Below are 17,938 nucleotides of genomic sequence, written 5' to 3'. Positions count from 1 at the left end.
AATATCAGTGATTTTATAAAAATGTATTTGGATAACATTTGTGAAAAGTATTATCATAGACACTGCAGGTATTGTCTAAATATTGATTTAAAAAAAAAATAAAAGGTTGATAGTAGAAATAGAACTTTTTCTATATCCTTGCCTGTAAACTGAACTGCTAAGCGTATATGAGTGCATTAAAAAAAGACACATTTTTTGGTTATGAATGCACAGGAACAAAACCCTGATACTTTCATGTACAAACACAGAGATCATCATATAGTATTAACCAATAAGTATTTAATAAATTAGATTAATTTGTGGGAATGGATGAAAATAATTGGCAAATACTAGAATAATGAATGGACTGATAACACACATAATCAGCCACCTAAGAACCAAACTGCATAATTACTAACTAATTTTTAAAATGTTCTGTTAAATGGAAATTTAGTTATTGGATTAATGCCCCAAAAAATTCTCCAATGATAATGGAGTACACCTTCCAGCAATTCTGTTTCCTGCTTTCACAAGAATTCTATGGCGTAACACATACCCGCTGCTTCCAACCTTTATGTTCTCAATTTAATTTTTCTGGCAGTGCAATTTTGCCCTTAATATCTCTATACCCAATGATGACATGTGTCAGAATATGACTTAGGTGCATTAGTATAAGTGTAGAACAAGGTAGTTTCTTTTTTATTAAAGAAACTGAAAAGCGCACATCTGAGGATAGCCTCTGTCATGTTTTTACATAGCAGAAAAGTAAGTCTACTTCTCTTCTGCACATACAATACTCTGAGAAATACGTTAAACCACTACAGAGGATACTAGTAAAATTGTTTATCTGGTAGAAAATGGTTCTTGAAAGATGAAACCGCCATTTAGGTATACACTAAAAGAGACTCTTTAGAGAGCATGCTCACTCTTCAAAGCAGCGCTTAATGGAAGTTTTACTGTATGTTCTTTAGAAATTTTTTTCTTGCTATACTTTACAGACATATGGCCGAATAAAATTGATTTAACAATTCAAACATGAACTTTTTTCAGTATTCTCTGTCAGTTAATGATTTACAAAGACTAACATTTCATCGTATGTTATTTCACACCCTCCATCAAGGTTAGTTTTTACTCCAATGTTTTTACTAACACAACAAAACTGTATGTAAATGTATCTGAAATCTATGAGAAAGAATTAGTTTCCCTCAGCTCTTAAAAAAAACCTGACATGGAATTTAGTAATTCTTTTTTTCTTTATTTTGTACTTAATTTGCCACATTATTTTTGTCAGTACACCAATGATTTCTTGAAACAACTAAAAGCAGCTGATTTTTGCTACAATGGCAAGTACATAAACCATGTTGATTCTGTCAAAGCTTTATTACTTACCAGCTGAGAGCTAATTAACCTGCTTGCAATTTCCTTGTGGACAGCCACAGTACACAGGTAGTAGAGCAAGTTCAGTTTAGAACGTGCTGCTCCTGTATTCTTCTCAGTGGAATCAAGCAGTGAACATACTCGCTGCAAGAAGTCGTTCCAGTCCATGTCTTTCATAGATGATAACTTCTCAGCTAACCAAAGGAACAAAAAAGTAGTTAAATGGATCTTTGATGTTGCTTTAGCACACTAGAAAGTAACAGCAACATGAATAAGTAAGTTCCAAAGTTTGACTCTAGTAATTTTAGTACCTAAAATATTAAACAATCAAGTTATAATTCATGTCTGAAGATTATAGAAACCAAAAAAGAAGCAGCGAAACAAAGCATGAAAATGTAGCAATAAAAGCCTCAAAACATTTTTGAAAGTGCAACCCTGTTAAGTCCTTGGACTTCATTTAAGTAAATATTCATTAGCATTATACTTAGGAAAAGTAGTAAATGTTGTCCTTAATCATTACTAATTCTTAATAAGAACGTGCAGTTTCATTAAAATAAATGAGGCAAAAATTAATGAAAGTAAGCGAAATCTCCTCAGAATCAATAAACTGAAAGTATATGTAGTTACTCATATAGGTAGGTATCTACCTAGTTAAGCCTTAGTAATATCAGAACATAGATTACTTCAGGAGGAACACAAAGAAGTCACTACGACGATTAACATAAATCCTGTAGTTCAATTCACCAACCACTGTACATGAATAGAGATTTTTCAAAGACTTCCTTATCAGTCTCAATGGATAACTTCACTCTGAATGAATGCAGACATACATTCCCTCAGTTTTGGTTAGTTATTTATTAATAACTTATCTGTCATCCTGACATGCTCCAGTTAATAGTTAAGCATATCAGACATCAGTGGGATAATTTAGCTACTTAAATGCAATATGAAATAAAACACCACACCCTTAGGCACTTGAATCTGATAATTTTTGCCTAGAAAATATTTTTAAATTGGCTAACATTCTGTTACTACAATCTTGATTGGGAGACTGGGGGACGTTTTGTTCCTTTCCAGCTATAAAATTTCACCAACAAACTAACTCGCCAAAATACATGCTTTATAGAAAGAAAAAAAGGAACTGTCATGTCTAGGAAGATGTGCTATGTGAATTCTAGAAGGACTACAGATCTGTCTGACACTCCTCTTCAAGCACAATAAAGTGTAATACTTCCTTAAATAGACTGGAAGAAATTCTCCAGGGGAAGAAACATTACACTCATGACAATGAGCAGCCTTTCTAGATGTTAAAAATTAACAACAACAAAAAAAACAAACCCCAAACAACTCCACACTATCTTTTGGGACATTATTCCCATAACATTTCATGATTAAAGGTGGAACTGGCAAAGCTGCTTAGTATTACGGCTGATCAACATTGCACATTTTAAGATCTTGTTTTCATTTGCTTCTCTACCTTTGTCAAATTTTAATCTATTTGATTGAATTTTTCAGTTAAAATACCTTGGTTGTTTACAAAAAATAACACAGGGTAAAAATATGCTGGTTTTCCCCCCACTAAAACAGTGTTGACTGTCCCACTTTAAAAGCTTTTAAGCACGGTCTTGTAACTGAAGGTGGCAGAAGAGAAAGGAAGGGCATATAACTGTTAGCACTTGAAAAGCCTACTCAAAACTGGTCTAGCTAAAAACATTACATATGCAACTTCAGTTTCAGACAAGTTATGAGTTCTCCAACTGTGACACCTCATCATATACAAAGGGAGGCTATTGGTCTTGCGATAGCGAGTTACACCATCATATGTAGAACTTAAGTTCTAACAACTTCAACAGATCCATACCTGAGTATGTCGGTATATGTAAAGTTTTCAAGTCAAATCTAACTGGTACTTGCTTCATTATCTGGAAAAATAAACAAAAACATTACAACTAGTTTTAACACATTTCTGGAAAACTCTAAGTAGTTGAATATGAGAACACAAAGATGCAAAAATTGTACAGAATGGGTGTACAAACCACTGCTCATTACTGATGTATTTTCCATTGTTTTCTGGTGTGTATTTCTTCCAAGCAGATATTTGAGATTTAATTCTATGTTTTTAATATAATTAAATTGTTATTATTTCCATTTAAGTGATTTTTTTAAAACAAGAACACAAAATGATAGGATTTTTTCAGTTTACATTTTTATCTTGCTTGTATGCAGAAAAATACTTGCATTTGGGTTTCAAAAGCTACAGAAAGGAACTATGCAGCTAAGAGCTCATTAAATGCTTCAGCAATTCATTGCCATACAGTACATACATATATATATATGCTAGATCATTCTAGAATATAAGAAGTCATCACCAACTAATCATTAGTAAAGTGTGGTGGTTTTTTCTCCACAACACATGATTTTCTGGTACATCATGAGATTGGATGACTGCTCAGTGACTGAGCATTTGAGTGTGATTTTCAGTAACTAAAGCATAAGATATAACTATGTTCTGGAATTTAGCCTTTGACAGATGAATCCTAGGTGTAACTAGAGAGCCAATTTCTAAAAAAGGTTTTCAATTCCACAGATCTGCAGAACACAGGGAAATTTTACAATATAAGCTGATATTTCAGCTTTTAAAATTCTGCCAGCATCTAGTAAATCCCTTTCCAGGAGATTAAATTGCAAGCTCTTCAGCTCTACCAGGTGTCTGTATCATCCTTTAGTCTGAAGATCGCTAAGTATACAGTGACTGATTACATATCCCTGGAATTTAGTGGGCTATTTTGCATTAATTCTGAGTCTGGCATTGCGTGGTAAGGAGATTAGCCTCCATGCGCACATTAGTATGTACACTTACTCCTAACCCCATCTCTTGTAGTAAGAAGAGAAGCAGTGAAGGGCTAAGGCTTTGTGTCAGAGTCCTCAGACAGAGATGAGAATTTACAGAAGTGACATTCAAATGCATCATCACCTTTGAAATTCTCCACTGGCAACAATGTCCCCCAGCCCAAACACATTAAAACAGTATTGTTGGGTAGTTACTTTATCTAGGTAAGATATTTTTTAATTTTTGAGAGTGATAGGCATTCCATTAAAACAAACAAAAAAAATTGTTATACTAAAGCAATACTCATTAGCAATGAGTTCACTTCCAATGAAAAATGTTGCATTCCCTGCATCCACCACTTACTAAGTAAAGTTGCTAAAGTGACTTCATTTTTTTTTTTTTTTCCACAGAAAATAAAGGAAGACTAAAGAGGTTCTTGCCTATCATTCCTTCTACTGGTTCTACACATGTGCCCATACATGCACATTACACTGTCATTGCAATGCAGAGCTGATTTTTTTTGGTCTTCAGTTTGCTGTCAAGCTAGTGTCAGACATGATCACAAACTGTTATCACATTAGAATCCTTATGACAGAAATTGGATGAACATTTCTTGTAACTTTAGGTCATCTTTTCCAGAGAAAATAAGTTCATATTGGTTAGAAACATTATCACATCTGAATTTTAAAGAGCAACAAAAGTTATTCTATAAAGGTCTAACTCCTAACCTGGAAGGCTTCATAGATGGCCTTGTTTCAAGCATACCAATACGTTTTAAGTAATAGATATCAAACCAAGTTATCAGAAAACAAATCTACAAAAGCACTGAACACAGCATTTAGTAGCTTCTATTTCTTGTAAGACATAATTAATATTAGTATTCAATCCCAAAATAACTCAGTTCTCCAAATTAGCAACACAAAAGGATTGTAAAAGACTGCCAAAAAATTACATGAGAGCTTGCCAGATCACTGGGTGGAACTGCTTTAAAATGAGGATTATAAAATACAGGAAAGGAGTTTCACCCCAATTAAAGATTTAACTGCAAAAATAGCCTCACCCATAAGTTCCTGCATCTTATATTTTATTTTGCTATACCTTTGGATTGTCAATGATTGGCGTTATGATAAGATCAGATTCAGTGTAAATGAGCTCTTTCAATGTTGACTCCATATCCTGCTGACTTGAGCACATACTTTTAGCCTAGAACAAGAACAAAGATTTTTTTAAAAACTGTTTTGCACAAAAAACGAAGTTTACATTTATGGCCAAAATATTTCATTTCAACATTATACCACACAGTTTGGCCATGTAAGCAACATATTCTAAATTACTTTTGATTTATGTAGTAGCAGATAGGGCCAACTAAAAATTATGATAAAGAAACATGTTGGAAGAAAAAGCACCAGGTCCAAAAAGTGGACTGAGAAGAAAGAAGATAGCAGTATCCCTTTTATATACTAGAAAAAAAAGGAGACTAAGCATCTTTCTTAACTGTTACATCTGAAATTCTGCAAATTATTTTTTCCAAATAACTTGCACACTGTAGGAACTGCTTTCCTGTTACAATTATGGAAGAATGGAGAAGAAAGTTGACTTTGTCACAGACTCCAGGATAAAATTCTAACTATAAAGATACTACCATCCCTTAATATTATCTTTCTACTCACCTTTTTCAAACATGAGTCTCTTTGTGGAGAATTTTGGATTGGGGCAGTAGTAGCATCACTTACTTCTACTGCAGTGCTTGTTCTAGGTGTGGGACGAGAACTTAAACACAAGAAAGAAAAAAACAAAAAAAAACCCACAACACTACAGATTAAGTTTCACTGCAAACTACTTTCTTGTTGCTCTTTTGAAACTTTAATGCCATACAGTAAACATTCAAAGCTGACAAACATAAATAATGCTATGCCTGATCCATCAACTAAACCTGAACTTCCTGTCTTTAAATATGTCCTGACAAGATTAGGATTTGTTTGTCAGTAGAAAGGACTGTGTGTTTTCTTTTTTTTTTTTTTTTTTATTTATTGTTGTTAAATGAATGTAATTTGATTATTTTCTCACCTATAGTTGCTCTCCAAAATGGATATTAGAACATGATTATCTTAACTCCTAATAACAAACAACATACAAAGAGAATTAACTTGACAAAAAATTGCCATTTGTTTTATGTTATTCTCTTCTGACTGACAACTCTTGGCTAGGTAATAAGAATTAAAAACGGCCTAATTCTCATGTATGAATGTGAACTGAGTTCATTTTCTTATTAGCAGAGGGAATTTTTAAAAAGAAAAACTGGAAAATAAAGACAGGAAAGACCAGAACACTGCAAGTCTGTATTTTTCATAAAGTTGCTAGTGAACTTACTTTTGTAGTATACATCAAAGCGTTTAAAATCAACTTCAGAATTATTAAAAATTGTCAGGCCAGAAATTGAATTTAATCAACAATTTCAGATGAATGTATTTTCTTGATTAGCAGAAAGTAATATACACTTTCAGTATCAAATCATTTTAGTTATTAGAATTTTAGTTATTAGAATTTTAGTTATTAGAAGAAGGAACTAGATTAAAAATACAAACACCAAACAAAATTAAAGATACTCATGAAAATCAGTGATCATATGACTAACATAGTTGTTCTCATGCTTATCCTTATTTTGATGAAAAGGTATAAATAGATATAGATAAATCTTTTATATATTTTCAATAGGCACTTAAATTTAAGGGCACAATGAAGGAATGCCAAAATATTATCTAGTAGCTAGATAAAACTACATAAAACTACATAAAAATGTCCTAATTCTTACGGTAAAAAAATATATCAGGATCTGCTTGGAAGCTTAAGCAGTCTTATTTCCTAAACCAAAAAAAGTATGATTTCTTGCAAGGAGGCTGAACAAGTTCCCACATGCTTCAAAACATATAGATTTGTTAAATAAATTTTTTTCAAAAGCTAATTTGCTTTTGTATGTGTTTGAAATACAGAAAATCTTTCCTACTTTTCCAGTTTTCAGCTGGTTTCTCAGTTTAAAACAAGACAAGTGATCATTGAACTGAACTAGTTGAAATTAATAAGATCTATTCCCTTTGCACATGTAGAAGCAGCTAATGCTGTTAAAAGCTTATTAATCACTCCAGCAACTAAGTAAATTCTGGTGCCAAGTCAGCAGCTTACTTCCACTTCAATGTTTTAAAACTTCAGTAGGTAACACATCTTGATTTAAGAAGTTAAATTGTTGAGACAAAGAGAATTTCAGAACATAATTTTTTAAAAAATTTTATTACATTTCAAATTTCATATTAAGACAAACATACTTAAATAAAGTATGTTGTTAAAAACATATACTTTTTTTCTACACTTGTTCCTGACATAATTTGGATTACCTGTTGTTATACTAAGTGTTTGTGATGCCATTGTAGCCTTTCTTTTCAGCAGATTGCTAAAGCAGATAGCAAATGCTATTTTAAATTAATAATAGTATGGGTTTAGCTGTGATAATAGAAGTTATAAGTGAGATGAGAAGTAATACTTTATTAAAATCAACTGAAATAAATGGAAAAGTAGACACACTATTATGTACAACAGCCCTATTTGAGGTTATGCAAGAAGCTTAAAAGAGTATTTCATTTCAAACTGGAATATTTCTGCTTGAACGACAATAAGAATAGTATCTATTTTACTAGATAGTCTTCTTGGTTTGAAAGCTAGCACGAAGTTTTATAATCAGGTCTCAACTAAAACAAATCACTGTTAAGCCAATCACTTGTTTATTTTATACCTACGTAGTACTTTGTAGATTATTACCAATAGCTTGTGAGGAAAAGCTGCGGGCAGAATTTGTTAGTGGATTTTAAGCTGAATGCTTATTCTCATGTATTTAAAGTAAGCATATTCAAAGCATAGTCTCTCTAGATATAAAGTAAGTAGAAAAGGAAATTCTAAATAAAATTCTTCTGTTCAGACAGACAGCTAAGAAATCAAAAGTCTATTTCCAAAAACCAGTGTAATAAAGCCATAAAAGCATTGCTGTATCTATAGACACTGCTTTCACAGCTCTTCAAAGGGGTCTTAATATTAATTAAACTAGTGATAGAAAATTCAAAAGGAGACACACTAACAAAATTTTACAAATAGAGTAATAAAACGTCTGAAGAGATGGGGGGAAAAAAAAAAAACAACCTGCCTCTTCAGACAGATTCAAAAAAAAACTAACACAAAAACCATCCAGGGTTTCAAGCATTTTCTAATTGTTCTTTAGGTTGTCATACCTGAGAAGAAACATGGATTCATTTGATTCACCATCAACTGAACTTCTGGGGCGCAATTCAGTCTGAGTTTCTACTGAAAAGAGAACGTGAACTTGCATTCAGAAGTTAAAAACAAATAAAGCATAGGGAATAAGCATGTTGGTAAAACTGACAAAATTCATAGGACACAAACCAGTTCAAAATAATGTTATGAACTATATTACCTCTTTTGAAAGAATTTCTTGGTAGCTTATTATCTACTCTTGAGGATGACAGGTTATCTAGATTTTTATGAGTATCCACTGGCTCTTTGGCACTCCAAAACACTGATGAGACTGTGTCTTCACTGCTGTTTAATAATAGATATTAATTACACAGATTATTTTTTTTAAGAGGGGTCATATCCATAATTCGTTGCAATTATTAGCATAAAATGTATCTGTCATTCTCTAGAACAGCATACTATTATGTGTTACGCATACTTTTTATATTAGTAATGGCAATGATGAAAAATACGTTTACAGCAAATTACTTGGAGAATATTAAAAATTCTTTAGCTCCCTCAGTAGAACATGCATGAAAGAAATTGTAAAAATTAAATTATTACCCCATTATACCAGAGCTATAAAGAAATATTCAAGGCTTTAGAGACCATGCAATCTTCACAGGAAAAAGTCACAACAAACCTACCCCTAAATAATGAAGTCTGTAGCCTAGATTAAGAACAATAAAAACTAACATTTTTTTTTTGTGTAATGTATTACATGTCACATTTAATTGCAAGTGTATTGATTTTGGTTGTTTGGGTTTTTTTAATATACCCCTCTATTATTCAAACGGAACTGGGTCTTACAACCTTCCAGAAGGCTCTCCAGGACATCAAGTATTAATCAAACCCACATTGTGAAAAAAATAGGTACATGGGCCTCACAGTTGGAAAAGAAAATGTATTGACTGGGCTTCTTTTGCATGTCAAGCCAATGCCAATGTCCTACGTTTGTCATATTTGTCAATTGGTGCATACTTCAGCAGGTATTTCAGAGACATTAGAAAACCCTCAAAAGTAAGGTCAAATAACCCAATATTTTGTAGGAGATTAAGATTCTCCTGATTCTCTGAAAATTCCTCAAAGATGAGCACTGTGGTGGAGGCTGACATAAGTCTTGATAAAACCTTGAATAAATTCTTACTTTGTGGCAGAAACATTAAATCTGGATTTCTTATCTGCCTTGGAGGTGAAAGCAGTAATAAAATTAAAAGACAAAGACCTGTATCTCAAACTAGAATAAATGTTAATAACAAAAATACTGCAGCACTTGTGTCAGAAATAGGTATTAAACAACACAAGAGAGTTTTAAAATAGAACACATTCAGCATTTGAAAAGAAAACTATTTTCACCTTAGTTCCCTAGATTGGAACCTAAATAATCTTTCAAATATTTAGCACAAAAGAACATAAAAATCAGCACTTAATATCCTAATTCAAAATTAAAAACAAAACCCAGCAAGGTAACAGGAGTTTTGAAGAAGCCTACCTGTTTAATACATAGAACCTATTTTCAAAAAAAGATTTGTGTTTTTCTGCATATATAGCAGTGCAGAGTATTACAAATTTAGGAAAAAAACATTAGATTAATCCTTTGTGTCATAAACAAAGAATATGGGTCAGCTGCATTTGCAAGGATATAAGGCTGAACCACACATCTAAGATACTGTACTGGTAGGCTTTGTGATGCTTTAAGCCTAAGGCATAAAAACAAACAAAAATCACTAAAGATAAAATTGACCCATATTTATAAGATTCTACAAAAAGCTTTCAAAAAAATTGTAAGTCAAATTAATGTGCATCATTGATATATAAACAAATAAATAAAAATGAGAACAGTTAGTTCAGAAGTAAATTTTAACACATTCTATAGCCAGGAAGATGTCTGTTGAAATCGAACAGATAGTGTAATAAACTAATAGGATAATACAATTCTCAAGCACCCCAAACTGTCCACTGAATAGTGTAAAACTCCATTCATCAATTAGATAACAACATGAAAATCCCAAGCAAAGGTCAAAAAGAAGACAATTTACAGAAAACTGTATTTTTTTTTTTCCTTAGATTTACTATAAATGAAGTCTCCTTGAACATTCAGTACCTTGAGCTTGTGCCTTGGCTGTCTACAGAATCACCACCACAATGGCTAAGGGATCCTTTCCAGAATGGATGCTGCAATAGGTCTGTCCAATTCAGCCTTTTGAAAAGCAACAAACAAACCAAAAAAGCAGTGGCAAAGTACAGCTCCACAGAGACTAGTACTAGAAAACCAGACTAGGTTTTGAACCTAGTGATGCTATAGAGCAATTAATCCTGTTGTTTGCTTTTATTTGGTCAACAAGTAAGTTTTCTTACAGGACAAACCTTTCACCTCAAATCAGAACAGATAATTCATGCAAGACAGAGGTATGAGACTAAAAATGAAGGAAACTGCATAGCCAGTCCCAACATGTAAATTATCTGAACTATGCTATAAATTATAATCTTATGTTATTTAACAATATAACTATTTCAGCTGTAAATCAAAGCTTCATAAAATAGATGTGCCCACTGTTATGGAAAAACAAACCCATCCAATTTTAAAACTTCCCATAATTTCTGTTACAAAGTTACCTATTTAGCACCAGCTACAAAAATACAAAGATATATTTAATCAAAACATCAATTCTGTATATTTTCATATAACAAAAAGCACAATTTACTCTTTTTTGAGTGATGAAATTATTTTTGCATTCTTTGTCATCTACAAAACACTTTACATACACTACCATAGCAACTATTTTCTCCAGAGATGAAAAAAGACAATGTAAACAACTGTCATGAATTAGACAATTTACCTTTTCTGAGGATCCTTTTGAAGCAAGCCATCAAGCAAATTAATGAACTCAGCAGAAGGTTTGTGAAAAGCAGAACCTGTAAACAAAAGCATTTTAGAAGATAAGTATTGGGCAGCAAAAACAACCGTCACACAATGTAGATCAAATAGTTATCTATAGATCAAGCTAAAAAGCTTTCTTTAATAGCAATTCCACCTGAAAAAAATCTGAACGTATGAAGCATCTTAAATATACACTCTGCATTTCAAAGGATCCTCAAAAAAAAAAAAAAGACAAAAAACCCCCCCCGAACCAAACACACCACAATGATTGGTAACCAATCTAATTAAAATTGGTTTTATGTTAAAAACAGCACCCTCCAATTATCATATAGCTATTAGCAAGAAATAAAGTGGAATTTAAAGCTGCTTATATTGGAATTAAATTTCCTCCAACCATGATAACTTTAAGAGGACCATTACACAAAGGAGGTTTCCTAAATTCTTAACTGAGAAAGACTTGACTTCTGAGAGTTCAGAACTATGAAATGCACTTTACTCACTTTGACAGCAAAATCCCTTTTAGAATTGAAACAAATAACAAGAGTTTTAGTTCTACAGGTCACCATTTTCACTACATTACTAAGAACTGAAGAAAGTCACTAATATTTAACAGTCTCCATGAATACTATTGATGCCCAGAATGACTGAGATTAAAAATTCCATCCCAGAAGGTAGATTTGCTTTTAATTCTTAACACTAACTGATATGCCTCGCTGTCAAAAGGGAAATAAGCATTCATTATTAACAGGGGAAAAGTTCTTATCAGAGGAAGGTAACGATAACATTCACTTCCGACAGCTGATTCCTGCAATCAGCCTCAGAAGAAATAGGGCAAAACAAAAAACTTGAACTTTCTAAGTATTACTCTGATTTGATTGATAAACAATAACAGAATATTACCCTCTGGTCTAGGTGGCAATGGATCTTCATATAAAATCTTTTCAATTAATTCAGATAAGCTGTCTGAGAAGAATGGTGGTCTTCCTACAAACAAACAGAAGTGTATTTCATAGATTAGGCAAACTTCAAAATGGCTGTCCGGTGCAATGATATACAATGAGCTCAGTTTCTTAAGGAAACGTCCAAAGAAATAAACACCCTCAGCCTGAATTTTATTTATCAAGTTCTCTCTCAATTTAAATACAAAATCTAGGATTAAATTCTTCTATGATAAACAGCAAAAGAGACCATGGACAGCAGAGGCACCAAAGATGGCTTGATGGAGGTCACCATGATAGCCCTGTATGAATCGGCAATGAAACAACAGGAAAAGGTCTAGGCAGAAATCTCAGTATCTATGTAACTATGTTGATCCAACAGATCAGCATATTGTTTAAGACATCAGAAGGTTGCTCTGTAATTCTCTTTTGCGGTAAAATTTTCCTTCCAGCTGCAGCCAACGCTAACAGGTACTTTATCTGCAGGAAACCCAATGACTCTAGTTTTATACTAGTGAAACAGTTTTTCTCTTTCAAAGAGAAGAGTTTAATACTGAGGAGATGAAAAACATTACACTGCCAGAATTCGAGGACTGCTATAATTTTAAATCATAGTGTTTAAACAATACGTGTTGGTTAGTATCATAATATTTAGATCACAGTCAAAATGACAACAGTACTACTTCACTTGATTATTTAATAAAGTACAGTTAGTATGTTCTTCAAGAAATCTTTAAAACCTGTCTTAAGTTTTTCTAGGTCTTAACTTCCCTAGAAAGTTAACAAGAATTCACCCTAAGGACCACGACCTATGTTTCCATTACCACAGATATTAGAACTTACAACCTGAGAACATTTCATGAAGTAAACATCCCAAGGACCACAGATCACTGGCTTTGGAGAAGTCCTCTCCCTTTATTGCTTCTGGTGCTGTGTATAATGGAGAGCCTACAAAATACAGTATGTGTAATACGCTTGGATTAGTCACTCAGCATTTATCCTGTCCAACATTTCAACCTTTGTCTCCACAATTCAGTGTTAGAGATTATATTCACTTAGTATAAGAACAGAGACAACAAATGTAAGTAGTTTCAAAGGAACTTCTCTCTTACACTTTTACTGAAGTATGTAGGGTTATATATGCCATTTTATTGTTTATTTCACTTCTGTTAACCAAGCTGGCTTGTGCTACACTTTTCCACCACAGTGATTAATGCAAAGAAAGTTTTGATATGCCTTGACAGCTTCCAGAGCAAACTGAGCAGAATGGTGAATGCAAATAATTCTCACGTGAGTAACAGAAGTAATTATGTTACATCAGGTTTGGTTTGTGTTGGTGTTTTTCTGTTTGCTTGCTTTTAAAAGGCTATCCCAAGACATAAACCTTCATGGAATTAGAAAACTCTGCTACAAAAACAAGGTAGCTAGCCAGCTTGATCACTGATCTAAACTAGTTACAGCTATTTTCATGCTAACACACTAAGAAAATATCACATATCAAATCAGAGCAGCTTATTCACGAACCTCTTATGCCTTGATACAGAAAAAGAAATATACAGTTGCTATTTCTACAGTAGTTCCTATCTAAACACTAAGTCAGTTCTCAAAAATCTCTAAAAAAATTACACAAACTCAGCAAAAGTGTCAATTCCATAGTCCTTTAAAAAGTTTATTTTTGGATTCATTTGTTCTTGTGTTTTATTTTTTTAAGTGACAAAAGGTCATTAACCATACACATCAAAACAGCTATTCTGAAAGGCAACAGGAAGGAGATTAGATTTGTATTTCTTCCTGAATAAAGATCTGTTCTTGGTCTTTGTATTTCCAGTGTGGACTTTCAGAAGGAGACAGCAAAGTATTAAGAAAGCTCTCTTTCTTCTCATAAAATATTGCCAGGAATTCCATTGATCCCAAATAACAGTAACTGCTATGACAAATAGAGGTCTCTGAGATGCTCTGAGATGATGACTAATAAAAGATTTGGAAGATTAAAACCAAGTTTCTGAATTTTTCTTATTCGATGAAAAAATAACATAGTATTTGCAGTCTACTGCGTTGCACAGGTCTGCCTGTTGAAATAAAAGCACAGTAACTTGCTCATATGTTAAATGATCATTCTTGAGTAAAAGGTACTGAAACAATTTTATCTCAAACTAGTAATCACTTGGACCATTTGCATCAAAAAGGACAATGAAAGTACAGCAGTGCAGAGTCTCCTATGAAAGAAGCAGCAGTTCTGTGCAGCACTTACTGAATTTTGTGTATACTTTTAACATTAAATAAATGGAATTTAGTCCTAGACCTCACAGAGAGCATCTGCAGCATAGACTTTTAAAATGCTCAAATAATTCCATAGCCAAATGTTTTGAGACAAAACAGGATTAATTTTAAAATCACTTCTTTTCTTTATCATACTTCCAACATCAGTTATTTCTTCATTCTCCAATTCCTACTTTGTAACTGGAGCACAAAAAGTTGTAAATATGTGATTCTTTTTGCTACTTCCTTTAATTTTATTTTTTTTTAAATACACTGTCCTATATCAACTAAGTACCAGAAATACAATTTCATTGACTAGGGAAGCCAGTTCCAATTTGAACTCTGAATTTGCAAAGTTTTAGTAATCTTCTCATTCTTCTAATTCTACTACTTGTTCTTAGTTGACGTTACGTGAAATGCATCAAGAACAAAAAGTATGTCACAGGGTTTTTCTTCCAACCATAGTTTTCCTCAAATAGCAATTAATAAGTAAGCCTCCTCAGCAAATCCAAACCAAGAATTAATGTTCCTAATTAATTAGCTGCCTTGAAACATTTCAAATCTTATTTGTATACTCAATTTGGGGGTTTTTGGTTGTCTTGTTTATTTTTGTTTTTTTAAATTCTTGAAATCTTGCTTTACTTTTTTTCTACAAAGAAGAAAATTCAAGAACAGTCTATAAAATAATGAAAACATGCTCAGAATAGACACTTTGTACATTAAACTATACTTTAGGGATTTGATGTAAAGCTGCAAAAAGATATTTAAAATAAGCCACCTACAGTTTATGTTGAAAGTTTGTTACACAAATATACACAGTCTATAATCACCTACACATGAGCTTTAATCCAAAAATACGCTGAAGTCTATTTACAAAAAGCAGGAAAGGTCAGGAATTGTTAACATGTCATACATTTTATAACAGACAGAAGTGTATTTTTTCCAGCTCTTAGTTAAACTGGCTTTGTGAATCTTAGAATTATTACCACATACTTGTAAATACAGTTTCTTTGCTTTCTACTCACTTGCAGGTGTTGTTCCCTCCGTAACTTAGAAACTCTCTGAACAACCTTCCTCAAGAGCTAGATTTTGATTTTGAGCTTACTTTAAAAATTCTCCATATGCAGGATATGTTATATCTGCTTACAGAAAATGTACAGATCAAGCTTGCCATTGCAAAGACACAGGCAAACGCATTAATCTTTACAAATGATAACACAACAGAATTAATTATTCAGTTTCTCTAGGAATTTAGTCAGCCCCAACAGAGCAATCCACAACTATTTTATTTCAAGGTCTTCTCTCCAAATTAGTTCAAACAAAGGCTTTTTCCAACTTTCATTCTGTCCCTTTGGTATAAGTTAATTTTGGCTAGTAAAAACATCCTACCTCGAAATCTATTTTTCAGGTATCTTTGCTGAGTGCTTTCACTGACATCTCCTTCTTCAGATCCAACTAAAGCAAAAAATTCTTCCAAGTTCTCACCATCCACTTTAGCCAAGCAAAAATTACTGAATTTCAAAGTGCCAGGCCCTTCCAGCAGAATCTAGAAGAATAAACATAACGCAACATACAAGTATCATATACTAAAAATTATGACTGCTGAAATTTCCAACACAAAGTATAAATTTTTTTTTTTAAATCACAATCTCAAACCATTTAAGTACACAGAGATGATCACTATAAAGGAAAAACTTTTCAGTGTTTTTGGCTAAGTTAACACCAACACTGTCTTTTTTCTTATAAACAAAAAATTACAGAATCCTACAATAGAACTCTCAAGAGGTTTCAAGTGTACTTCTGTTTAATCATTATTAAATCACAATTAATAACAATGTTACTATAGAAAACAAAGTAAAAGTAGAGTAGAATGATATAGGAAAATGAAAGTGTAGTAAACAGAAACATTGTTTCATTGGGGGGGGAAGGGAAGTGAATCTTTCTAATTTTATTTAGCAGAAAATGCCAAAGATTTTGTCCCATGATGATGAGAGTTTTCTCTATGCAGTCACTGTTTATTCTTATAATTAAAAGCTTCATAATCCCAAATGATGTTGTTTGGAGAAATAGCCCGTTCAGTCAGATACGGGAGCAGGGAAGCAAAAAAAAAAAAAAAAAAAGCAGTCTTAATTTAGCACTCTATATTTTGTGTTCAAAGGAGAACTTTACAGCAACATTCTTTGGAAGAATACAGACACATCTCCATTATGCTTTATTCATATATTTTTTTAGTGCTTTTGGACCCACAAATGACAGAGACTGAGTATAATTGTGCAAGATTTTACAAAAAATTCAGAAAAGTGCAACTTGATCACTTACAGATCAAGTTCAAAAACAATTACTGCTAAGCAAGAGTTTCTGGTTATACTGATATTCTGGTTACTACATAAATTAAAAACAAACAGGGACTTTGAAAAAACTATACATAAATTCCACACACACACAAAATCAGAAACTACAAAAAGATTTGTATTTTTATGCAAGAGTAAGATGATAATTTAAATGGCATTTGGAAACAACAGAGAAGGTCATTAACAAAAAAAGTTTAGTTAACTTTACTCCCTCGTTAGGATTTTCTGTGATTTCAAAATATTCAGCAGCATGATAGAATCGGTATAACAACGAAGTTGTACGTCCAAGGACAGAGAACCAAAATCCTTCATTAATTCAAACCAGTACACCAAATAAAAAAGAATCTATCACATTGTATCAAACATACAACAGGGAAAGAAATCAATTAGATCATAAAATATTCAAGCTACAGACTTGTCTCTCATTGTCTTCACATATAATATAAAGCTCAACTGGCCTCTAACCTGAGGAAAGCCTCTTACAAACAGTAGAGCAGAAATAATGAATTAAATGTTGATGGCATACAAAGTAACATGCAGTGTCCCCTCCTCACCTTTCCAGGCGTCAGTTCACAAAAGATAATTCCAAGCTTATGAATATGGTATAAACCAGTAATCAAATCAACACCAAATTCTCTCACTACATCTTCAGGTAGATGACCATCTTGAGCAATAACAGATTCTAGAGAACCACCTGAAATATGTTTACACATAGTCAGCAACTGCATAATAATAATTCCCAAGGACATTATACAAGCTTCTTCAAAAGATGTCAGGCAAAAATCCTTATCAACAGCTATTAAAAATATTTATTCAGATTACGTAATAGTTACAAAATCTAATAGGTACTGAAAAAATAATCTCTTTCCAATAGTAGGACAAAAATCTTAATTTTGACTATGATTAAATTGGGTACATTACTTCAAAGTTTCTTTAATATTGATTTATTTTATAAAGGAAACAGAATGGAAAAAAGAAACCCAGAAACCATGTCATTTCACAATGTAATAGTACCCAATGGATTTAT

At 32.6% G+C, this 17,938-nt stretch overlaps 1 protein-coding gene across 1 annotated transcript in view; it reads right to left on the bottom strand.

Annotated features, from left to right (window-relative positions):
• LOC104620629 (serine/threonine-protein kinase ULK4-like) overlaps window positions 1–17,938 on the bottom strand; it is a gene marked incomplete at its 3' end in the record, with an annotated part of 45,523 nt that overhangs the window by 23,225 nt on the left and 4,360 nt on the right. Inside the window, exons 3-14 of the mRNA XM_010286910.1 lie at window positions 17,466–17,605; window positions 15,950–16,106; window positions 13,148–13,249; window positions 12,264–12,347; window positions 11,323–11,398; window positions 10,587–10,682; window positions 8,664–8,788; window positions 8,461–8,530; window positions 5,857–5,956; window positions 5,285–5,389; window positions 3,218–3,278; window positions 1,369–1,550 (exon numbers count right to left, since the gene is read on the bottom strand). Coding sequence (XP_010285212.1) covers window positions 1,369–1,550; window positions 3,218–3,278; window positions 5,285–5,389; window positions 5,857–5,956; window positions 8,461–8,530; window positions 8,664–8,788; window positions 10,587–10,682; window positions 11,323–11,398; window positions 12,264–12,347; window positions 13,148–13,249; window positions 15,950–16,106; window positions 17,466–17,605 — 1,298 coding nt within the window. The remainder of the gene's footprint in view (window positions 1–1,368; window positions 1,551–3,217; window positions 3,279–5,284; window positions 5,390–5,856; window positions 5,957–8,460; window positions 8,531–8,663; window positions 8,789–10,586; window positions 10,683–11,322; window positions 11,399–12,263; window positions 12,348–13,147; window positions 13,250–15,949; window positions 16,107–17,465; window positions 17,606–17,938) is intronic.

This window comes from Phaethon lepturus, unplaced genomic scaffold (genome assembly GCF_000687285.1).
Source record: "Phaethon lepturus isolate BGI_N335 unplaced genomic scaffold, ASM68728v1 scaffold21655, whole genome shotgun sequence".
In the NCBI taxonomy this organism is placed as follows: domain Eukaryota; kingdom Metazoa; phylum Chordata; class Aves; order Phaethontiformes; family Phaethontidae; genus Phaethon; species Phaethon lepturus.
Note: the sequence above shows the minus strand (reverse complement) of the source record. Positions and strands in the feature narration are given on the sequence as shown.